The sequence below is a fragment of the Oncorhynchus kisutch genome, unplaced genomic scaffold (genome assembly GCF_002021735.2).
Source record: "Oncorhynchus kisutch isolate 150728-3 unplaced genomic scaffold, Okis_V2 scaffold3179, whole genome shotgun sequence".
NCBI classification, from domain to species: Eukaryota; Metazoa; Chordata; class Actinopteri; order Salmoniformes; family Salmonidae; genus Oncorhynchus; species Oncorhynchus kisutch.
The window spans coordinates 24,222-47,293 of NW_022265124.1; the positions used below are offsets into that span (position 1 = coordinate 24,222).

General features: G+C 41.8%; 4 protein-coding genes across 5 annotated transcripts; 1 reads left to right on the plus strand and 3 right to left on the minus strand.

Annotated features, from left to right (window-relative positions):
* Window positions 1–200: 200 nt before the first annotated feature.
* Window positions 201–2,671, minus strand: LOC116371386 (neurotrophin receptor-interacting factor homolog). Its single transcript, XM_031820256.1, has 4 exons — window positions 2,225–2,671; window positions 2,002–2,105; window positions 1,832–1,895; window positions 201–1,657 (listed from the first exon to the last, which is right to left on the minus strand). Exons 1-4 carry the CDS (start codon window positions 2,502–2,504, stop codon window positions 576–578), a joined length of 1,530 nt encoding a protein of 509 aa, XP_031676116.1. The 5' UTR covers window positions 2,505–2,671; the 3' UTR covers window positions 201–575.
* Window positions 2,672–2,819: 148 nt separating this feature from the next.
* Window positions 2,820–7,913, minus strand: LOC116371385 (uncharacterized). The gene is made up of 7 exons (XM_031820255.1): window positions 7,360–7,913; window positions 7,085–7,275; window positions 5,930–6,101; window positions 4,720–5,726; window positions 4,466–4,510; window positions 3,466–3,609; window positions 2,820–3,292 (listed from the first exon to the last, which is right to left on the minus strand). The coding sequence occupies exons 1-7, from the start codon at window positions 7,655–7,657 to the stop codon at window positions 3,269–3,271; spliced, it is 1,881 nt and encodes a 626-aa protein (XP_031676115.1). The 5' UTR covers window positions 7,658–7,913; the 3' UTR covers window positions 2,820–3,268.
* Window positions 7,914–9,568: 1,655 nt separating this feature from the next.
* LOC109886317 (ladderlectin) lies at window positions 9,569–14,599 on the minus strand. Its single transcript, XM_031820259.1, has 9 exons — window positions 14,479–14,599; window positions 14,170–14,257; window positions 14,025–14,075; window positions 13,850–13,906; window positions 13,423–13,473; window positions 13,052–13,143; window positions 10,971–11,096; window positions 10,027–10,126; window positions 9,569–9,834 (listed from the first exon to the last, which is right to left on the minus strand). The coding sequence occupies exons 2-9, from the start codon at window positions 14,228–14,230 to the stop codon at window positions 9,761–9,763; spliced, it is 612 nt and encodes a 203-aa protein (XP_031676119.1). The 5' UTR covers window positions 14,231–14,257; window positions 14,479–14,599; the 3' UTR covers window positions 9,569–9,760.
* Window positions 14,600–19,129: 4,530 nt separating this feature from the next.
* On the plus strand, window positions 19,130–21,605 carry LOC116371387 (ladderlectin-like). Of its 2 annotated transcripts, none has more exons than XM_031820257.1 (9): window positions 19,130–19,255; window positions 19,485–19,572; window positions 19,667–19,717; window positions 19,830–19,886; window positions 20,131–20,190; window positions 20,465–20,556; window positions 20,770–20,895; window positions 21,150–21,249; window positions 21,343–21,605. In XM_031820257.1, the coding sequence occupies exons 2-9, from the start codon at window positions 19,512–19,514 to the stop codon at window positions 21,414–21,416; spliced, it is 621 nt and encodes a 206-aa protein (XP_031676117.1). In that variant the 5' UTR covers window positions 19,130–19,255; window positions 19,485–19,511; the 3' UTR covers window positions 21,417–21,605. The 2 variants fall into 2 exon arrangements, with proteins under 2 accessions (XP_031676117.1, XP_031676118.1); XM_031820258.1 differs by having other exon boundaries at window positions 19,142–19,255; window positions 19,449–19,572.
* The last annotated feature ends 1,467 nt before the right edge of the window (window positions 21,606–23,072 follow it).

A 23,072-nucleotide genomic window follows, 5' to 3' on the forward strand; every position in this document is an offset into this window, starting at 1 on the left:
CCTCTTGAAAAGCTCACTGACCTCCGCGAGAGACGGCGCAGGTTCAATTGACTCTGGTCTCCACTACTCAACTATATTTCAAACTGGGCAGAATGGGGAGATTAAGGAAATGTGTGTATATACATGCTGTAAAACAAGTTATTTGCTTGTTGTCTCAGTTAAAGCTGGAAATGGCTAACACGTTCACGGATAGTACTGCTGCAAATTTGTTGTTTGTTAATTTTTTTTATTTCTGCCACATCTGTGAATGTGGATTGTTTTGTTTGTTGATTGAAAAACAAGAAAACTTAAATACTTCCAATAAAACAATACAAAAACACATGGACCCAGTCTTCATATGAAAACCCCAATAGTGTGGAGCCATTCCCCTTACAACTAGGGACAGGAATGATTCCCTGGTCTGGTCACATGGTGAGGGAAAACTCCTGGCCCTGCCTATCATTATTGTGAAGTTGCCCCTAGATGCTGATCTTGGGGCAGTTCTGCATTTTTTTAGGACAAATGTTTAAGGTTAGGATTGGGGAGAGGAAACTGATCCAAGATCTGTGCCTAGGGGAAACTTCACCTTGGAACACTCAGGGCAGCATAATATCCTGTGGCCTGCCACCAGTGTGGACAAGGAGATGCTTCTTCATGTGGCCAGACTGGGTGAAGCACTTCCCACAGTAGACACATTGAAACGGTTTCTCTCCGGTGTGGACTCTCTCATGCATCTTCAGCTGGTGGCTGTGGGAGAAGCGCTTGGTGCAGTGGCTGCAGCCATACGGTTTCTCACCCGTATGGACCCGCATGTGCCTCTGCAGGTGCGCCGGCTTGGGGAAGGGCTTTCCGCAGAGGCTGCACCGGAGCTGCCTCTGGGTGGAGTGAGACGTCAGCTGTTGCGGCTGCTTTTCTATGCCTTTCGATGAAGAAGTGGAGCCTCTGTTGAAATTTGGGAAGGGGGCTGGCTTCCCTCTTTGGGGAACCTGGTGGAGAGTAACCCTTGGGGATGAAAAGCTGTTTTTGGTGGACAGTCCATTGAAATCTGACATCTTGGACCTTGATCCTACAGTTGTCCCTTGCTCCGCATGTTGAGTGTCAGGGGGACACTTTGTCTGTCCAGACTCCATTCCCCCTCTTCCTCTGTTGTCCACAAGCTGCCTACCATCTGAACAGATGTCTCCAGATGTCAACTCTTGGCCAGTTATGCTCCATTCTGAACTCATATCTGCCTCCACTTTAATGGGAACTGAGTCCACCAGCACTACATCAGGCACCCAGTCCAGAGAGCCCAAAGCAGACATGTAGACCCCAGAGTTACCAGTCACTCCTCTCCTCTCTGGATGTCCAGACAGCCTCTTGGAGTCTGGCCCTGCATTGTGAGGAGCATTCACAGTTGGGTTGTCAGTCTCTTGGTCCTCTGTCCATTGGGACAGGCTGTATTCTATGGGTTGATGGTCAGTTTCCCAGGTCACACCCTCAGCAACCTGATGTTCCTGTCTTGTTCTGTTGTATTGTGACGCTGGATGCTGGAACGTCTGGTTTTCAGGTTCAATATTGACTGAGGTGTCTGGAGCTCTGTGTCTGTTGCCCTGCTGGTCCAGAAGGTCTGTGGGTTCAGTAGATGATGAAGAACCTGGTTCTGGCACAATCTTCTCACTGACTGGTTGGACAATATCTGAAATGGTAAAGCACAGTATCAGCTTCCTGTAGTGGAGACTGATTCTTCTTTGCCTTATTTAGTAGTTATGGCTTATGACTAAGAAGTTAATCAAATACGGCAATAAACATTGAAGGCTTTACTCAACATAAAGTGTATATTGTATGGACTTGATAAGTTGAACAAAAATACCTTCAGGGCTGCTGGTGCCAAGGTTCTCCATTTTGATAAGAGGCATCTCTTGCATATCTGACATCTGTTTTGTATTCACCAGAAACAATTTATTAGAAAAACTCCCCCACCACCATTTCAAATATTTAAAAAAAATACGAATACATTTGGGCGTGTGTATGACAACTGACCGGCATGCCCACATCCTTGTCTGTCGCTGTGCGTCCTGCGTCTCTCCAGTTGGTGGCATCCTGCGTAAAATTTCTCCCTTTACGCTCGGCACAGCGATTCTCCACTGCACCAGAAAAGAGAAACCCTCAAACGTTATATATTATACATTACCCATTATTTTTTTTACGTTTTCAAAGATAGTTAAAAAAACGAAACAATATCCAAGTATGTCTGTTGACTTTCCTTGGAAGCTCCCTCTTGCCCGGGCAACAAGATCTGTGTCCCGCTTGCTGACAGTGTGTCGGAGGGCTCCGAATTTCTCTGCGCTTCGTCGAGAATGCTGGAATTTTGTCAGCAGCAACTTCCTCCGCAGGTTATCGATTTCTCTCTGACTATGGGAAATTTCCAAACGTAAGGCAGCATGGCCATCATCTACAAGTTTGCAGATTTCGGCAACGGCTGCATTTGCCAAAACCTCAACGATGGAGGCTAGCTGAGCGTTAAAGGCGACTGTATCGTACATGTCCTTTGCACTATGTCAATGTTAAACACGTATGTTATAGTCATTTGAAACTAAGTGCTCAGTCAACGTCTTGAGACTACACAGTTAAGGCCATAGACGTTACACTATTTTTTTATAAACAAACATTTTCAGCTACTTCCTGGATAATTTCTCCGAAATAAAGGCTGGCTTTTCAAAATAAAGGTTGCTTACACATACGACTTATGTTCCAACATTGCCACCTGCTGCTGAATCATATTGTATGTTGATCCTACTAAAAAGCAATCAAATGTTTTAAAAACCAGCCTGTTGTGAATTAAATCAAAACACACACCGTCATCCAAAAATGATTTTACTATTTAGTTCAAGTACAAAAATACAAAATCAGAATACAACTGAATTATAAAGGAATAAATACATTCCTTCAATTAAAAGTAAGTAATTTATTTAGTAGGCTAAGGGTTAGTAGTCTCCAAACTAACTGAAGCACCACACTGAGAATGCACTCTAACTCTGAACAATGTAACAGTAAAAAGATATACAAAATCTGAATATAGAATGGATAAATAGCCAATGGGATTTCAGATTGTCCTCAGCGATAGCAAAACAGCTAGATAACATTTTGCTTTTTGTTTTTACAATAAATGAGAACGTTGTAAATAAAAAAATAAACATTGGTAGTAATAACATTGGTAATAGGTGTGTATGCAGTGAGCATATTAGCACATTATGTCATTCACAGTAATCTCTAAGCACAATGTACTGGCGTCTCCTCCTTTCAGTAACTACTGGGGTTCAGGATCAGATCTCTAAAAGAAAAACAGAACAGATTGTCAGACACATTCCTTCATCTGGAAACATATGGTACATGAAACTGTCCTCAGAACCAACACTGCATGACATTGAATGAACAAATATATATTTTTTGCCTGTTTACCATATTCTTTTTTTTTTTTAGACGTATGTTGTTGTCGATACTAACCTTCCCTGTGGAGTACTTCCTGATGATTTCATTTGTCAGGATGGCATTGAAGGTTCTGCAGACCAGAGACAGGTTCCAGTAGCCTCTCTTTCCATCCACACGCAGTACGTCCCGGAAGATCCACACCAGCGACTCAAGAGGGAGCTGCAACAAAGTGCATCATTTCAATGGTTCCAGTGTTTTAGCCGTCTATTTTGGTGAAGTGTTTGTTGTTGAACATTTGGTTCCTAAAGCAGTGGAGTTTTATATAAAAGAGGCCAGGAAAGTCACTAGGTAGGCTAAATGTCAAACTCCAGAAGGCATTTATGGGCGATTCCTCACAAAACTGGAAACAAAAATTATGATTTGGGGGATTTTCACTCAATTTAATCTATATTAGTGTCCTTTGGAGGAAGGATTGTTGACATTTGTATCTTAAATCATATTTAAGAACCCTTCTATAGATTACATTGTGAATATCCCCTAAATCACTGTATTTCTTTGGTTCTAGTTTCGTGAGGAATCATCATAACATATGTATATTTATTATATGAATGGTAATCCAATCGTTATTTTCAGTTGAATCCTGTATGGAGAATCAAAAACAAAGAGTCAGCGGTTTGGCTAACTGAATTGTGTCCCACCCACCAACCCTTCTTTTACGCTACTGCTACTCTCTGTTCAACATATATGCATAGTCACTTTAACCATATCTACATGTACATACTATCTTAATCAGCCTGACTAACCAGTGTCTGTATGTAGCCTCCCTACTTTTATAGCATTGCTACTGTATATAGCCTGTCTTTTTACAGTTGTTTTATTTCTTTACCTACCGATTGTTCACCTAATATATTTTTTGCACTATTGGTTAGAGCCTGTAAGTAAGCATTTCACTGTAATACCTGTTGTATTCGGCGCACGTGACAAATAAACTTTGATTTAAATCTGATATTAGGAAAGAAGGAAAGTGATTTTATGGTTGTTCTATGTCAGATAAACCTACAGGTACTGTACTTACCTCCAGGAGATGAGGTTTCCCCAGACCATGGTACCTCTGAGGATTCTGGGAATAAAGAAGAGGTGAGTGAATAGCTAGGTTCTAGAGTACTGATCTCAGAGTTGTATTGAATCAGTGAGATAATCAGACATTGTACTTTCATTTGGCCTACCTCTCTCCCCTACCCTCTATAAGCCCAACCATATTAAGCCCAACCATATTAAGCCCAACCATATTAAACCCAACCATATTAAACCCAACCATTGACAGTTTACCATTCCAGTCAGCACTCTCTCGCTTTGCAACTGCTGTGTCGCCAGGTCCGTTTCCTGGGCCAGTAGTGCGCCAGTGTCCGGGAACCTGTCGCTTTGTTCTTCTTCCATGTCGATGTCCGGAAAGAGGTCATCGTCACGCTCTTCCCTCCGCCTTCCTCTTTCCTGCGTCCTAGTATAAGTGTAGCCGGGCAACGAGCTCTCGACCACCAACAGGCCTTGTTCGCCCAGGCACCGGTCGAAAGCTTCCTGGAAGGCCGACGCCGTCACGTTCACCTTGTGTTTCCTCTTCATGTGGTTCTTGAAATTCTTCTTGTTCAGTCTGATTCCGCAGAGATCGCACTGGACCTTGGTGGCACGGCACCAGGGTGGCACGTCCATCTTGGATTCGGCCAGGTATCTCCTCAGGGCCTCCTCGTTCTCCGCAGCTATGTACTCTTCGTGGTGTTTCCTCTTCATGTGAACCTTGAAGTTCTTCTTGTTTAGGATGATGCCGCAGTGGTCACACTGAGTCTGTACAGGAACTGCGTCCCTTTGGGAAGGTCTTTGCGGTCTCTCGGTCTCAATCTGCGGCGTAGGAGGGCAGCTGTACACTTCGGGCGAGGAGGGTTCCGAATCCTGGCGTGTGACCGGATTGTGACTGGCAGAAGCATCTGGTTTTTCCATTGGAGGTGTGTCTGTGTTTAGTGTTTGAAGAGCGACTGGTAAGCTCGGAGGGGTGGCAGGTCTGGAGCTGGAAGGGACAGCAGGTATAGATGTGAGAGGCAGGACAGGTGTGGATGTTGAATGGGCGAGAGGTCTCTGGGCTGGAGAGGGATGTTGCTGGAGGGGCGGAGCAACAGATGGAGATTGAGCTTGGACACGGGCAGGTCTTTGAGTCCCGTTCCGCTTTCTGCAAGCTCTGAAATGTTCTATAAACAACGCTTTTCTGCAGAGTACATGGTCACAATAGCTGCAGTGGTAGTGAGGGTAGTCTCTGCACGTCAGTTTGCAGTTGTAGACGATGTACTCTGACAGAAAAGGGTGACAATAAAACAATCAGTATAATAAAAATAAAAAGAATGTTAGATAGTGACTTTAAAAAGTCAAGTGTACAAGGACATTAGCACGTACAACATGGCATTCGTACAACTCAATTGAACAACTACAAAGCATTACTGAGTACAAGGAAATCGTTATTTTCTGACACTGCGGTTTCCAAAGTTCCCCTCACCGTCATTCTGAACTGCACTTTTCAGGTGGCTCTGGATGTGTGGGATGATCCGGTGTAACTCGTTGGGTTTGAACGCAGACGGTCGGCAGAAGGGGCAGTGGTAGAGGGAGCAGCATGTGGTGCACGGTTGTATCTTGGGAGTTTCACCAACTCGGAAACTGGTAATATGTTGCTGTGGAAAAACAAAGACAATAATGAATAGTCAATAATAAAGAGAAAATGGTCCGAAAATCCAGAGATGCAAATTCTACATGGTCCCAAATTGGGGAGCAATAGTTCAGCAACATGCAGATACAAAATGTTTTGTATAGAAATGACAATTCTTTGTTTCCTACATTAATACATCAGAAAGCCATGTCCTGTCTACTCTACAAAAACATTATCAAAAGTATGTGGACATCTTTTGGACATCAGGCTTTCCACTAGAAAAACAGCCCCAGACCATTATTCCTCTTCCACCGTTATTTTCTGACACAGTTCATACTACACATTGGGGCAGGCAGATTCTTCCTTTGGACTGCCAGATGGTGAAGTGTGATTCATCACTCCAGAGAACGAGTTTCCACTGCTCCAGAGTCCAATGGCGGCGAGCTTTACACCACTCCAGCCGGCACTTGGCACTGTGCATGATGATCTTAGGCTTGTGTGTGTGGCTGCTCTGCCATGGAAGCCCATTTCATGAAGCTTCTGACAAACAGTTATTGTGCTGACGTTGCTTCCAGAGGCAGTTGGTACTCGGTAGTGAGTGTTGCAACCAAGGACAGATGATTTTTACACTCTACGCGCTTCAGCACTCGGCGGTCCCCTTCTGTGAGCTTGTGTGGACTACGACTTCGCAGCTGAGCCATTGTTGCTCCTAGACTTTTCCACTTCACAATAACAGCACTGACAGTTGATCGGTGCAGCTCTAGCAGGGCAAAATTTTGACAAACTGACTTGTTGGAATGGTGGCATCCTATGACGGTGCCATGTTGAAAGTCACTGAGCTCTTCAGTAAGGAAGGCCATTCTACTGCCAATGATTTTATACACCTGTCAACAACGGTGTCGCTGAAATAGCCAAATCCACTAATTTGAAGGTGTGTCCACATACTTTTGTATATATAGTATATTTCTATCCACAAAAATGTTATTTACTATGTGTACAGTTTCTTACCTTCCTGGGTATGTCACTGGAACTGACTATGGGGTCAGGGGTCATTGTGGGGGGCCCAGTGTTCTCATTGGAACTGACTATGGGGCCAGGGGTCAGTGTGAGGGGCCCAGCCTCATCAGTTGGTGCTGTGGATACCTCTTTCCACAGAGCGCGCTGATTGCCATTGACACCGTCCACCTCAAGAGTGTTAACTGGAAAAGAGAGAGTGAGAGGTCAACTTGACCAATTCTTGGCAAATCATTAGCTCAGGCATTTAGAAAAAATCGGTAGCCTACCTTCGTCTTCGTCCGCATCATCGGCATTCGCCGCGGGTGAATCGCCCGACGAACTGTTGATTATTGGTGAGTCGCCGGTGACAGCCGTCAGCCCTTTGACACTCACCGACCTGTACCTCGACTCCGCCAGGCTGAGTTGCTTCTCTAGCAATAGGATTTGCTCCTTGCTTTGAGAGACTTCTACACGTAACGCTCCACAGCAATCGTCCACTAACTTGCAAATCTCGGTCACAGCAGCTGAGGCTAGTATGCCCATAACAGAGCTTATCCGTTGATGCAAAACACGCGTTACCGACATTTTAAACACTTGTTTTTGTGAAACCTAGTCACAACTACTGATAGCTATGACGATTCAAAATAATTTAAAACGTCTAATAAACGATTTTGTCCCCAGCTTGTTCACGAAGTAGTAATATTTGTAAGAATACCTGGATTGCTGTCAATGCGCCGCCATCTTTAATAACTGTGTCTTTGCGCACGCATCCGATCAGCGTTCAGAAAGTTTAGAGAGAAAGCTAGAAAGCGCCACCTTCGGCGTGGAGACTAGAATGTGCATTATCCAGTCAAATCTTTGAGCACTAAATATTATTTTGGGTCATCTCTGACGACAGCTTGCTAGAGAGGAAAAACGAATGAATTATTCCTATGGTTTGCAGAATCATTGTTTAACATTGAGTAAATCAATGTTTTTATTATTATGGTTATTGGTTATCATGTTATCATGTTATAAACTGAGCACTGGAGTAATCTTAACCCCAGACAAACTTTATGGAGGTTGTATTAGTCTCAAGATCTAGTGGAAAGTAAAATTATTCATTTCCAGTACATCATATATGTTTATTGTTTTTACCACAGATATAGAATGACCAAGAGAACGTGATCTGCTGCACCATCGAGAGCATGGTTGCATCACTGCCTGGTATGGCAACTGCTCGGCCTCTGACCGCAAGGCACTACAGAGGGTAGTGCGTACAACCCAGTACATCACTGGGGTTAACTTTCCTGCCATCCAGGATCTCTATAACAGGTGGTGTCAGAGGAAGGCCCTAAAAATTGCCAAAGACTCCAGACACCCTAGTCATAGACAGTTCTCTCTGCTACCGCACGGCAAGCAGTACCGGAGCACTAAGTCTAGGTCCAAAAGGCTTCTTAACAGCTTCTACCCACAAGCCATACGACTGCTGAACAGCTAATCAAAAGGCTACCTGGACTATTTGTATTGACCCCCCGCCACTCCCACCCCTTTTTACGCTGCTGCTACTCTCTGTTATTATCTACGCATAGTCACTTTACCTACATGTACATATTACCTTAAACGCGTGTTACCTTAATTACCTTGACTAACCTGTGCCCCCACACATTGACTCTGTACCGGTACACCCTGTATATAGCCTCCACATTGACTCTGTACCGGTACACCCTGTATATCGCCTCCACATTGACTCTGTACCGGTACACCCTGTATATCGCCTCCACATTGACTCTGTACCGGTACCCCCTGTATATAGCCTCCACATTGACTCTGTACCGGTACACCCTGTATATCGCCCACACATTGACTCTGTACCGGTACACCCTGTATATCGCCTCCACATTGACTCTGTACCGGTACACCCTGTATATAGCCTCCACATTGACTCTGTACCGGTACACCCTGTATATCGCCCACACATTGACTCTGTACCGGTACACCCTGTATATCACCTCGCTACTGTTATTTTATTGTTGCCCTTTAATTATTATTATTTTATTTTTTTACTTCAGTTTATTTTAGTAAATACAATTATTTTTCCTAACTACATTGTTGGTTAAGGAAGCATTTCACTGTAAGGTGTTGTATTTGGCACATGTGACAAATACAATTTGATTTGTCAGCTACGTTTTTGACCGTTGCTTATTGGAAACCCTCTTATCCAAAGAAGGCCGTTAAAACATTCTGTGTCAAATGTCCTATCCAAACACACCTCTATCCACACCCTTCACTCGATTTAACAGAGCCTTAGCCAAGCCAAAGACAGGCTCAATAAAGACTCAATAAATACATTGAAGATTTTCCAGACTTTCAGTCATATCAGACCTTGTCTCATCCCATTTTCTGCTGTCAACAAAATGCACCATATCCATGTTGTTATATTGCCCCTTTTAAGAGCCAGAGATTATTGTAGACAATACTGCCATCTTCCAGAAAGTACTAGCCTATGCAATGTCATAAAGTACTTAAAAAAATGTTTATTACAGGACAACAATACAGGTTGAGGTACATAAATGGGCAATTACATTTGAAATTGCATCACATTTAGCCCTTTAGCGAACACATAAAGTCACTTACAGTCAGTAGTAAACAAAGCAAATGTTGAAAGCAGTTTGAAAAGGTGTCAAGCAATTAGCAATATCTTGTTGACTAACAGCGATAGTTATGCACGCAGATGAATGGGTATTGTGTGCCACATCCGAGGTTCCTCCAGCCCTGGCCAACTACAAAAAGACAAACAAAAATCATAGTAGTTTTATCTGGCATATTTTAACACGTCATACAGTTCTGGGACCAGGCTACCTGTCATTACTTTTCAGGTAATATCATACTAATGTGAGTGTTCTGGATTTACATTTACTATGTTACGTCTAGTCCATGAGACCAGGCGGAACATCTTTAAGTTCATGTCTTACCAGCAGATTGCAGGTACATGCAGGAGTTGCTGGTTGCGGTGCTCTGGCTGTACCAGTTGGTGTAATACATTCCTGAGCGGTCGATCCACATCCAATATCCCTGAGTAAACAAAGAGTCATAATTCTTAGCTACAGCTTGTGAGAGCAAAATTGCAAGATTATGTTATAATAGTTTTATTGCATCAAATGGTTGTTTCTTTGCAACCGAATAGAGGGTTCTTATAACTCTATTGTGAACAGAAAGTGGGCCACTGGGAGATAACACTGACAGGAGATTTATGATGTATTTTGGGTGATAAAACCTAAAGAGACCTCATTCCATAGCATGAGTTAATGTTTCTGTTCTATATGGTACCAGGGAGAGATGACCCCAGGGCCAGACCTGGTCTCTTCACAAAGATAACTGTTTTTACAGCAGATACTGTCGGCTGTGAATTATAAGTATCTTTCATACTAGTCTTAACCTTGTGACCCATTCCATACATCTGTTGTTCATCATGTAGGTTGAAGGGGGTGTATCTTGGCTATAAAAGACCTTTGTACTTTTATCCCGGGGCTCTCAATGAATCATCTGAGGGTGATTCATTGACCACCCATCATTATCGTAGAGCACTCAATCGATTCACTTTATATGTGTGTGTTGTACTGACCTGATCCCTTATTAATACTTAATAAATATTTAGTTTAGGTATAACTCTGACTTGAGTGATAAGTTAGTCTCCCCTCATTTGATAGTAAAGAAATGAACCACCACAAGTTGCACTGCTGTCCCTTACCACTAACAGATCTGATATAATACCTAGCTGCATGATTAAAATATTAGTAGCTATGCTGAGGCACAGAGGTTTTCCTGTTCTTGGGGGGGAAGCTCTAGGACCGAGAATTGTTTCTGGTCAGGTCACTATGTCGAAAAACTCACTATGTCGGGCAACCCTTTCTCTCACCTGGAGGTAGAATCCACCGATCCAGGCGGTGGCTCTGTTGGCTGTTCTGGTTATCTGTTGCAGGTAACGATACTCGGGGGAGGAGCTGGCGGAGGCCAGGCTGGCGCCCAGTTCATTGCAATGTTCCTGAAAGAAGAGCGGGAGGTGAGGGGTGAGACACGTACACCTAATGGTTCCTAATTGCACTTTTTTATTGAATTTGAAATGTAGCCTTTAGGCCTATTCAAATCCAGATACGTCTTATTCGAAAGACAGAACCTATAGAATAGGCTAAACATATTCTGTCAAACATTGAAAGACTTATTTGCACTCTTTATTGATGTGCACTAATATAGGTTATTTTCGTTTAGGTTGCTATATTTATTGTATAACTTGTACCCCTATAGGCTTATTTAGCACTTGTACAGTTCGATAGGCAAAATGCATGTCCTGAAGCCTATTCGTTTTTAACATAAGCCAATGTTATTTTTGTAAAAAAAAGTGTTATGAAGTATGTTATAAATATCGATTTGTTTTATCTGATCGTATTTAGGATTTTTACAGTTATGTAGGCAAATGCATATAGCCTAATGATAATTATCGACCTATTCGTTTTTAGTCGAAGAATGTTATAAAGAATATTATAGGCTAAATAATCATTCGTTTTATCTGATTATTGTTGACTTTATATATAAATACACAATTTTTAAGTTATTGAAAATAAAGTTGTTCGTGTGACAATCCCGAAAGACCCATCATTTATTTTTTGTTCCTGCTATTGATGCTGCAAGTGTTGATACCCGATTGCCCGTTGCGCAATTCAAGGACATGCATACACACTTTCGACAATATTATCCAAAATATTAGATTATACGTTTAACTTGTCAAAGAAACGTTTAGGCTACTGCAACTTTTATGGACAGCAGTCTATGTGTAGGCTTATAATATTGGCTAAGAAAGGAATTTTCCGATGGCACAATTTATTTTGCCAACACTTTAGTCAAGCAGCCTAAACACACGTAGACCTACCAGGTTTGTTTAAACTTCCTATTCGATTAGTCTATCTTGCAATTGTTTGTTCTCTCTTTCATTATTACTATAGCTACTACGTTTAATCTAGGCTATTAGCAAACAACTTTCTGAGATGGAACTCCGTTAGGCCTATAGACTATATTCATTCGATAGTTGATCATGAAAGAGTAGGTTATTCCTAGGCCAACAAGTCACAATCAAATCGAATGGGGATTGGGGAGAAAAATGGAAATTAAGATTAGCCTAAAAGGCCCATGACCACCCGACATTGGAGAGGAGAGGGGGGAAACACCTTTAGGCCTATCTGACATTTTGCGCTGCTTTAGTGCTCACCGCTCTTTATACTCTACGTTGTTCTCTTGAATTATGTCAATAGTCTATATACATACAAACGCACAGTCATTTTGAAAAAGCATACTTTGCTATTATAGTAGGCCTACACAATGTAGCTTATCTACATTGCTATGTTTTCATTTATGAAGCCCTTTTACGAAAAGTCCCACTGTACCTAACGTCCTTACTCAACCTTACACATACGAGTTACCACACCCGGTCTCCGGATGGCAAACTCTGGAAATTCCTTTGGTCTCCACTGAGTTAGGCAAATCATCTTCAAAATGTTCTTCAATTTGATGTTCTGGTGTCTCTAGGGCAATTCAGAAAGCTGATTGAGGACCTTATTACTGATGAATGTGTTTGTTTTTTGTTTTTATTGAACCTTTATTAAACTAGACGAGTCAGTTAAGAACAAATTCTTATTTACAATGACGGCCTTGTTCAGGGGCAGAACGACTGATTTGTATCTTGTCAGCTCGATCAACGCTCTAACCACTAAACTACCTGTCGCCCCGCCCCGTGTTTTTCCTTTCGCTTGCATTCTGTGTTTATATTTTGATGTGTGTATTTTCTGTCATTTATGTAATTCAGGGCTCATCTATAAAAGGGACCTCGGTCTCAGTATGACTCAATGATCAAATGAAGGTTAAATATAATAAAATAGTTATGAATTTATGTCAAGCTTTTAGACGCTTTAAATAGGCCTATATTAAATTGAGAAGTGCATGAATTACCTCAGCATTGAACCAGGACCGAGGGGTGTTCACAAACATGTAACACTTGGACTGGTAGCTGAGCCATCCGTCAGGGCAGAAACTGCGTGCCGCTGTGAACACGCAGATAAAATACAACAATTATTTGACATCGTAATACAAGGAGTTGATATTGACAGGAGTATGAACTTTGATCTGACAATATAAAACATGAACGTGCATTTAGTCATACTGGTGTTTTTTTCCCCTCCCTGCTAAAAGAAAAACAAAAAACACTAGTCTTTCATTGCGTGACCATGCATTGCACGATGTACAAAAAGTCCGCAATCGTAGAACCAGTAAAGGTGATAGTTGTTATTTTACATCATTCACCATAAAAGGTGTCAATATACCTTTAGGTGCCACAGCCACCTCTTCAACAGCCTCAGTCTGTACATCCTCATCTGGAAAAGCACAAACAATAAAACAGTCCTCGATATTACTATTTAGCCACCAGCAAATCACTATGTCAGGGAGTTATAGATACTATATAAATATGTTTGTTTTCATAGGTATATTTTACAGGTCACAGGTAGTTAAAATAATTTGTTTCGTACCTATGTGAAGTATGACAAAACAGAATGCCTCAAATATAATTTATCAACAAATGAGGCACATAATACACAACACAATCTCACACTCACTTCGTGCAAATATGTACAAACAATATTTTCAGCAGATTTCAATGTGAAGTAATTGTAATTGATCAGGAAATGAGGTGATGCTCCACAATAGACAGTGATGCTCCTGCTTGATTAAAGCCTATAGAGAAGAACTGACCTGGGGCGTCACTCAGCTTCTCCTCTGCTACCGGAGCCTCAACCTCAACAGCCTCCTCTGCGGAAGCACGGAAACAAGGAAATCAATTTGACTTTCATTCAACTGGGAATTGGGAGAAATATTGATTCAGTGCTCTATTACTGCTCTCAGTACAAACATAATTAGAGCTACAAACCTGGGGCACTTTTTGGCTCTTCTACCGCCACAGCATCGCTCTCCACAGGAACTTAAAGGGAAAAACACAACTATTGTCATTATTCGGTAACAATGAAATACCCTGTGCTGTATTAGTGACATTGTTGAGTATTTGGCTGACTTACCTGCTGCTGCCCTAGCAGAGAGGGCGACACAAAGTAGTGCAAAGATGATCAGAACCTTCATGGTGGTGATGATGGTGGTGCTGCTTGTCTGGATGAAAAGGGAGAGACCGTGTTGGAGAATCGACCAGAGAGAGTGATACACAATCATTTCAGACTACCACTAGACAAGACTATTTCCCCACAGAAGACAACCTTAAAAATCGAACTAAAAGTTAATCACCACCACAGTAAATACATACATCTAAATTAAGAAAGGGTGAGAAAAAAAGACAAGTTGACACTCGGGAACAGACACTATAGGACTCTTACCTGTTGTAGTAGGTAAATCACTGTTGTTCTCCTCAGGTACTCTTCCTCAGGTAGGCCAGTGATGGAGTGATGAGTGGAGATTTCTCCGCTGTTTATGTACTGTTCTATCCAGCATGATTTCACTGACGCACGTGCTGTGAATTACGAAACAGCATTGGACTTTGACGGTTTATGATTTTGTATTTATACTTCAGATGAAAAATCCCAGACTAGGAAATCAAATGCAGCATTTTCAAGGTCAGCAGAACAGCCCCTGTTTGAAGGTGTGTTCCTGTAAGAGATTGCAAAATAACACAAATGTCCTTATTGTGATCGTGTATGGAACTTTGCCAAGGAAGTCACGTTTATTATTTCCCGACCATAAACCATTTCCTTTTCATCCAAGGAGTGGGTCAGACATGAAAGGATTTAGTTTGACTTCAATTAAATACAAAATTAAAGCAATATCATCAATGTCAATGTAATACCAATATCATTATATTATACATTTTATATATACTATATGGCTTTGTGTACATACTTCAGATCTGATTTCGAATTCAAATACAGCATTTATCAAGGACAAGGACAAGAATGTGTGTTCCAGTAAGTGATGATAAAACCATAATTGTGATAAGGAAATTGTACACATGGAAAATCAATACGGACATGGATTGATTCAATTTACAGTACGTTTTTCTCAGCACTATTGACCTTGAGATAACGTAGGGGTATGCTCATTTAGTTATAATCACTTTATTGTTCTTTTGCAGCGATTTGTCTAACATTTCCAGTCTCTCCAACTTAAAGCTGCAATCACCAGTTGAAACAATAACAAATCCTGCCCTGTTCCTGTAAAAAGCTGAGGGATGGGGTTGTAAAAATCACAATGATAGTTTTAGCCATGTTTTGAGGCTATATAGTGTTTGTTTATACTTACTTTATTTACACTCATTGAAGTAAAACAAGCTTATATTTTGGATTAGGATGGGTTACGACAGTTGACCTAAACTCATCATTTAGGAGTTATATTCTTCAAGAATCAATGGGTACATAGCATTAACTTATTAGTCCAAAAATGGATGTAGCAACAGCAGATTGCCTCTTCAATGTATGTTTGTATATCGGAGGGACAAAAGCAGTAGACCAATTTCCATCCTGTTTTGAATGTCTTTATCTTATTTCTTGAAAAGACAATCCACATTTACAATAAATCTTTACTGACAACACGACATAATAGATGACAACAGCCTAAGTCAAAAAGGTTTTGTCGTGCCCTTTTCACGACTGTCTTGGTGTGTTTGGATCATGACAGATCGTTGGTGATGTGGACACCAACAGTAGACTAAATTAAGTGGGGGAATAATACCAAATTATTAGGGTGATGCACATGGGCTACTAACATCCTACTACACAACATACACTTAGTAGTCTAATGTCCATTGCAATAGACCAGCATCTTTTCTAAACTGCTTTAAACTCCACAATGCAGAAACAGAAGATAGGCTCCTGCTCATATGAGGCGTTCCGGCTCGCAGAAGCCAAGGCTACTTATGACACAGGCAGCTGGTGGCACCTTAATTGGGGAGGACGAGCTCATAGTAATGGCTGGAAACACATGGTCTCCATGGGTTTGATACCATTCCAGTCACCACATATTGATGATACATTTAAGTTAGTCTGAAACATAATATTTTTTCATGTCCGACTCACTCCTTGGATGACATCAAGTCAGTTAAGGGGGCAGTTTATGGACAGCAAAGAATTAAAGGTGATCTCCAGGGCACCGTTCCAGACATGATCACAATAAGGACATTGTTATTATTTTACCACCTCTTACTGGAACACAGTAAGTGACATTGATAAAGGCTGTATTTTAATTCCTAATCTGGCAACCTGGTCTCAAAGACTAGACGTAACATAGTAAACCCAAATTAGTATGATATGTTACATTTGACCAAATTAGTATGATATGTTACATTTGACCAAATTAGTATGATATGTTACATTTGACCAAATTAGTATTATATGTTACATTTGACCAAATTAGTATGATATGTTACATTTGACCAAATTAGTATGATATGTTACATTTGTATGGTTACATAAGACAGAAGGTTACTTCAGGCAAAAGCGAAAGAAGGGTGGTTGGTCAAAAAATAAAGTAGGGTGGTTGGTCGGGGTGGATGAGTGGGCATATAACATGAATGTCTAGCAACCCAAAGGATGTGTGTTTTTGCACACTTTGAGGACAATACAGTGCCACTGACACGGCCCGCAACCAAAACATGCGGACTCTCCTTCACTGCAGCCGAGGTGAGTAAAACATTTAAACGTGTTAACCCTCGCAAGGCTGCAGGCCCAGACGGCATCCCCAGCCGCGCCCTCAGAGCATGCGCAGACCAGCTGGCTGGTGTGTTTACGGACATATTCAATTGATCCCTATCCCAGTCTGCTGTTCCCACATGCTTCAAGAGGGCCACCATTGTTCCTGTTCCCAAGAAAGCTAAGGTAACTGAGCTAAACGACTACCGCCCCGTAGCACTCACTTTGAGAGACTAGTCAAGGACCATATCACCTCCACCCTACCTGACACCCTAGACCCACAACAATTTGCTTACCGCCCAAATAGGTCCACAGACGATGCAATCTCAACCACACTGCACACTGCCCTAACCCATCTGGACAAGAGGAATACCTATGTGAGAATGCTGTTCATCGACTACAGCTCAGCATTTAACACCATAGTACCCTCCAAACTCGTCATCAAGCTCGAGACCCTGGGTCTCGACCCCGCCCTGTGCAACTGGGTACTGGACTTCCTGACGGGCCGCCCCCAGGTGGTGAGGGTAGGTAACAACATCTCCACCCCGCTGATCCTCAACACTGGGGCCCCACAAGGGTGCGTTCTGAGCCCTCTCCTGTACTCCCTGTTCACCCACGACTGCGTGGCCACGCACGCCTCCAACTCAATCATCAAGTTTGTGGACGACACAACAGTGGTAGGCTTGATTACCAACAACGACGAGATGGCCTACAGGGAGGAGGTGAGGGCCCTCGGAGTGTGGTGTCAGGAAAATAACCTCACACTCAACGTCAACAAAACTAAGGAGATGATTATGGACTTCAGAAAACAGCAGAGGGAACACCCCCCTATCCACATCGATGGAACAGTAGTGGAGAGGGTAGTAAGTTTTAAGTTCCTCGGTGTACACATCACAGACAAACTGAATTGGTCCACCCACACAGACAGCATCGTGAAGAAGGCACAGCAGCGCCTCTTCAACCTCAGGATGCTGAAGAAATTCGGCTTGTCACCAAAAGCACTCACAAATTTCTACAGATGCACAATCGAGAGCATCCTGTCGGGCTGTATCACCGCCTGGTACGGCAACTGCTCCGCCCACAACCGTAAGGCTCTCCAGAGGGTAGTGAGGTCTGCACAACGCATCACCGGGGGCAAACTACTTGCCCTCCAGGAAACCTACACCACCCGATGTCACAGGAAGGCCATAAAGATCATCAAGGACAACAACCACCCGAGCCACTGCCTGTTCACCCCGCTATCATCCAGAAGGCGAGGTCAGTACAGGTGCATCAAAGCTGGGACCGAGAGACTGAAAAACAGCTTCTATCTCAAGGCCATCAGACTGTTAAACAGCCACCACTAACATTGAGTGGCTGCTGCCAACACACTGACTCAACTCCAGCCACTTTAATAATGGGAATTGATGGGAATTTATGTAAAATATATCACTAGCCACTTTAAACAATGCTACTTAATATAATGTTTACATACCCTACATGATTTATCTCATATGTATACGTATATACTGTACTCTATATCATCTACTGCATCTTTATGTAATACATGTATCACTAGCCACTTTAAACTATGCCACTTTATTTACATACTCATCTCATATGTCTATACTGTACTCAATACCATCTACTGCATCTTGCCTATGCCGCTCTGTACCATCACTCATTCATATATCTCTATGTACATATTCTTTATCCCTTTACACTTGTGTGTATAAGGTAGTAGTTTTGGAATTGTTAGCTAGATTACTCGTTGGTTATTACTGCATTGTCGGAACTAGAAGCACAAGCATTTCACTACACTGGCATTAACATCTGCTAACCATGTATATGTGACAAATACGATTTGATTTGATTTGAAATCTTATCATGGACAACTTTACCATTTGCGCTAATTAGCAAATATTGACTACTTTTTAGCTACGGAGCAACTACTTAGCATGTTAGCTAACCCTTCCCCTAAACTTAAGCTTTTAACCTAACTCCTAACACCTAACATGACTAACGTTAGCAACCTAGCTAAACTGAGCCACTTAACTAACATTAGCCACAAAAAAAAATGGAATTCATAACATATATGTTTTGCAAATTCATAACATTGTACGAATTGCAATTTGTAACATATCATACACATTTTTATTCATACCATATAATATGAAACGGATGATGGACATCCACAAATGAAAACAAAACGTAACATATCATACTAACGGCAGTGTCCTGGATTTACTTTTACTATGTTATGTCTACCCCCGAGTCCAGGTTGAAACTTGAATTTTTCATCTGAAGTATAAACACAAAGCCATATAAAGTGTCAAAGTCCAACGCTGTTTCGTCATTCACAGCAAGTGCATAAGTGAAAGTTTGCGGGACACAACAGTATATAAAGAGAGTACGAATCTCCGCTCATCACTCCATCACTGGCCTACCTGAGGAAGAGTACCTGAAGAAAACAGTGATTTACCTACTACAAAAGGTAAGTCCTACAGCATCTGTTGCCTAGTGTCGGACTCATTCAACATGGCTTATTTTCTCTCCCTTTCTCCATTTAGATGTATGTATTTACTGTGGTGATGATGAACTTTCAGCTATATTTTTAAGGTTGCCTTCTGTAGGGAAATACTCTTGTCTAGTGATAGTCTGAAATGATTGTGTATCACTCTCTCTAGTTGGTTCTCCAACACGTTCTCTCCCTTTTCATCCAGACAAGCAGCACCACCATCATCACCACCATGAAGGTTCTGATCATCTTTGCACTACTTTGTGTCGCCCTCTCTGCTAGGGCAGCAGCAGGTAAGTCAGCCAAATACTCAACAATGTCACTAATACAGCACAGGGTATTTCATTGTTACTGAATAATAACAATAGTTGTGTTTTTCCCTTTAAGTTCCTGTGGAGAGCGATGCTGTGGCGGTAGAAGAGACAAAAAGTGCCCCAGGTTCTCTAATTATGTTTGTATTGAGAGCAGTAATAGAGCACTGAATCAATATTTCTCCCAATTCCCAGTTGAATGAAAGTCAAATTGATTTCCTTGTTCCGTGCTTCCACAGAGGAGGCTGTTGAGGTTGAGGCTCCTGCAGCAGAGGAGAAGCTGAGTGACGCCCCAGGTCAGTTCTTCTCTATAGGCTTTAATCAAGCAAGAGCATCAATGTCTATTGTGGAGCATCACCTCATTTGAGCATCACATAATTTCCTGATCAATAACAATTCTTTCACATTGGTAGAAAACAGACGAATTAAACTACAGGCCATGTCTAAAATATTAGCTATGAAAATAATTATATTGAATCTCATTGTCTGTGATTTGCTGGTGGCTTTCAAAGTGATATTCTTGTCTTATTATGTGTTTAGGTGTCTTTTCAGAAGATGAGAATGCGGCAGTTGAGGTGGCTGCAGCACCTAAAGAGAAAGGTAGGGACTCTCCATGATGAATGATGTTAAGTTAACCATCACTGGTTCTACTATTGATGCCTGTGTATACCGTGCAATGCATGATCACAATGAAATAATGTTTTGGTTTCCCATCAGCAGGGAGGTAAAAATCACCAGCATGACTAAATAAACATTCATGTTTTACATAATGAGATCAAACGTTTTTTTTTGTTGAAAGTTCATACTCCTGACAATATCAACTCCTTGTATTGCGATGTCAAATCATTGTTGTATTTTATCTTTGTCTTCACAGCGGCACGCAGGTTCTGCCCTGACGGATGGTTCAGCTACCAGTCCAAGTGTTACATGTTTGTGAACACTCCTCGGTCCTGGTTCGGAGCCGAGGTAACGCACTTCTCAATGTAATATATTTAGTGTCGAAAATCTTGACGTGAATATGTTACTATGACTGCAAATAGTTCACTTTCAAAAAATGTGCGTTTGTGTCTGTATAATGTAATGTCACTATGAGGGAGCGCAACACTTTTGTTCATGTGCAGGCCTACTGTGTGAGTGTGTGCAAGTGTCTCACCCCTCACCTCCCCGCTCTTCTTTCAGGAACATTGCAATGAACTGGGCGCCAGCCTGGCCTCTGCCAGCTCCTCCCCCGAGTATCGTTACCTGCAACAGATAACCAGAACAGCCAACAGAGCCACCGCCTGGATAGGTGGATTCTACCTCCAGGTGAGAGAAAGGGTTGCCTTTAAAACCTCCGCCATCTAAGCATACGTAGCGCCCTACGTTTTTCTGACAGAGACCGGTCAAGAAACAGTCCCGGGCCCTAGAGTTTTCCCTCAGAGCACATGGCCGGGAAACACTCTGGGCCATGTGTTTAAATAGCTTCTGATATTTGAATCATGCAGCTAGGTATGATATCAGATCTGTTAGTGGTAAGGGACAGTAGTGCAGCTATGTCTTATGACTCTTTGTTTACTCAGGGAACTTGGATGTGGATCGACCGCTCAGGAATGTATTACACCAACTGGTACAGCCAGAGCACCGCAACCAGCAACTCCTGCATGTACCTGCAATCTGCTGGTAAGACATGAACCTAAAGATGTAGCATAGTCCCAGAACTAAGCCGATGAAATGACCGACATGACTTTTCTTTTGTCATTTTTCCTTTGGTAGTGGGCCAGGGGTGGAGGAACTGCGGATGTGGCGGACAATTACCATTCATCTGCGTGCACAACTATCGCTGTTAGTCAACATTGCGAAGATACTGTTAATTGCTTGACACCTTTTCTAACCGCTTTCAACATGGGCTGTTTACTGACTGTAAATGACTAAGTGTTCGCCAAAGGGCTAAATGTGATGCGATTTCAAATGTCATTTCCCATTTATGTACCTCAACCGTTATTGTTTTCCAGTAATAAACATTTTTTTAAGTACTATGACATTGTATAGGCTGATACTTTCTGAAAGATGGCAGTATTGTCTAAGACCGGTTCATTTGCTTTTTAATTCTACGTATATAAAATAGATCAGTATAAAGGATTTGAGACAAGGACAAAAAGACTGGAGGGTCCTCAATTTATTAAGCCTCAATTTACCAATTTATCGGATGGCAGAAAAGTGAGCCGTAAAAAAAAAACTCAAAATATGGTGGGGAAACTAACTTTAGAATTCATAGAAGATAAAATGGCACCTTTTTATAAGTTGTTCTATTCAAACAAAGCTTTTTACAATGAACGTAGGTCACACACAACCTGGAGAAAGTGCAACTAGTTCTTGTCATTAAAACAATATTTGTTTTCACGAAAACAAAGTGACAGTGACAACTTGTTAAACTCAAATTCTGATGTACATTTCTGGTTGTCATTGACATGACTATTAGCATGAATAAATGTCACAGAAAAACCATAAATCTCAAGGTTAAATGTATCTACGTCTTGTAATAACTTAACTCATGTCAAATGTCCACCCGTTCGTTTTCTGCTGGCTTCTTATGACGGTGATAGCGCACCAGCCACTAATGAAAATGAGGAATGTGTAGGCCTATACCTCCACCTACTGGGCTCCATTGGCATAAACGACCAAGAGCAAAGGGAGTTGATTGAACTACTGTAGTAGGCTGGCTACACCTATAAAATGAAATAAATCGGGGTTCTACTGTAATCAGTATAATTTACGAACCAAATAAAAGTAACTCTGGGAACTCACATCTGTCCAATCACCCGGCCAATGTTATCTGATCATATTTCGGCAATCAAATTGTTTTAAATGGGGCGACAGGTGGGTTCTTGGGGCAGCAGGTAGCCTAGTGGTTAAAGGGCTGGGCCAGAAACTGTAAAGGTTGCCCGATGGAATCCCTGTCCTGACAAGATACGTATCTGTCGTTCCGACCCTATACAAGACAGTTAACCCACTGTTCTAGGCTGTAATTATAAATAATACTTTGTTCTTAACTGTCTTGCCTAGTTAAAACAAATGGCTAATGAATAGAATGGGTTAATTAACTTGAATGGGAACGCCATTATATTTATATGTGTTTACTTCAATCAGATAACTTAAACAAAACTAGGCATTCAACATATGGTATATTGTTGTGGAGGGGGTAAATGTCTAAGGCAGTTGTTCCCAAACATTTTATAGTCCCATACCCCTTCAAACATTCAACCTCCAGCTGCGTACCACCTCTGGCACCAGGGTCAGCAAAACACAAATGTTGTTGGTTTGCCATCATTGTAAGCCTGCCACACACAAACTATACAATATATGCATTTAACATGAGAATGAGTGAGTTTTTGTCACAACCCGGCTCGTGGGAAGTGACAAAGAGCTCTTATAGGACCAGGCCACAAATAATAATATAATAATTATCAATAATTTTCTCTTTATTTAGCCATCTTACATATAAA

Bases quoted from the DNA above. Each gene is read 5' to 3' on its own strand.
- LOC109886317 (XM_031820259.1), bottom strand. From the start codon at position 14,230: ATGAAGGTTCTGATCATCTTTGCACTACTTTGTGTCGCCCTCTCTGCT. The intron at 11,097-13,051 runs GTAATTCATGCA...CTCTTCTTTCAG, and splicing joins GGTCCTGGTTCAATGCTGAG to GAACATTGCAATGAACTGGG. The intron at 9,835-10,026 runs GTAAGACATGAA...GTCTTTTTGTAG, and splicing joins CATGTACCTGCAATCTGCTG to TTGGCCAGGGCTGGAGGAAC.
- LOC116371386 (XM_031820256.1), bottom strand. From the start codon at position 2,504: ATGTACGATACAGTCGCCTTTAACGCTCAGCTAGCCTCCATCGTTGAG. The intron at 2,106-2,224 runs GAAAGTCAACAG...TTTCTGGTGCAG, and splicing joins GGCAAGAGGGAGCTTCCAAG to TGGAGAATCGCTGTGCCGAG. The intron at 1,896-2,001 runs GTCAGTTGTCAT...AATACAAAACAG, and splicing joins ACAAGGATGTGGGCATGCCG to ATGTCAGATATGCAAGAGAT.
- LOC116371385 (XM_031820255.1), bottom strand. From the start codon at position 7,657: ATGTCGGTAACGCGTGTTTTGCATCAACGGATAAGCTCTGTTATGGGC. The intron at 5,727-5,929 runs GTGAGGGGAACT...CTTTTCTGTCAG, and splicing joins AAGTGCAGTTCAGAATGACG to AGTACATCGTCTACAACTGC. The intron at 3,293-3,465 runs GTTAGTATCGAC...TTTTTCTTTTAG, and splicing joins GGAAGTACTCCACAGGGAAG to AGATCTGATCCTGAACCCCA.
- LOC116371387 (XM_031820257.1), top strand. From the start codon at position 19,512: ATGAAGGTTCTGATCATCTTTGCACTACTTTGTGTCGCCCTCTCTGCT. The intron at 19,718-19,829 runs GTTCTCTAATTA...GTGCTTCCACAG, and splicing joins AGAGACAAAAAGTGCCCCAG to AGGAGGCTGTTGAGGTTGAG. The intron at 21,250-21,342 runs GTAAGACATGAA...TTCCTTTGGTAG, and splicing joins CATGTACCTGCAATCTGCTG to TGGGCCAGGGGTGGAGGAAC.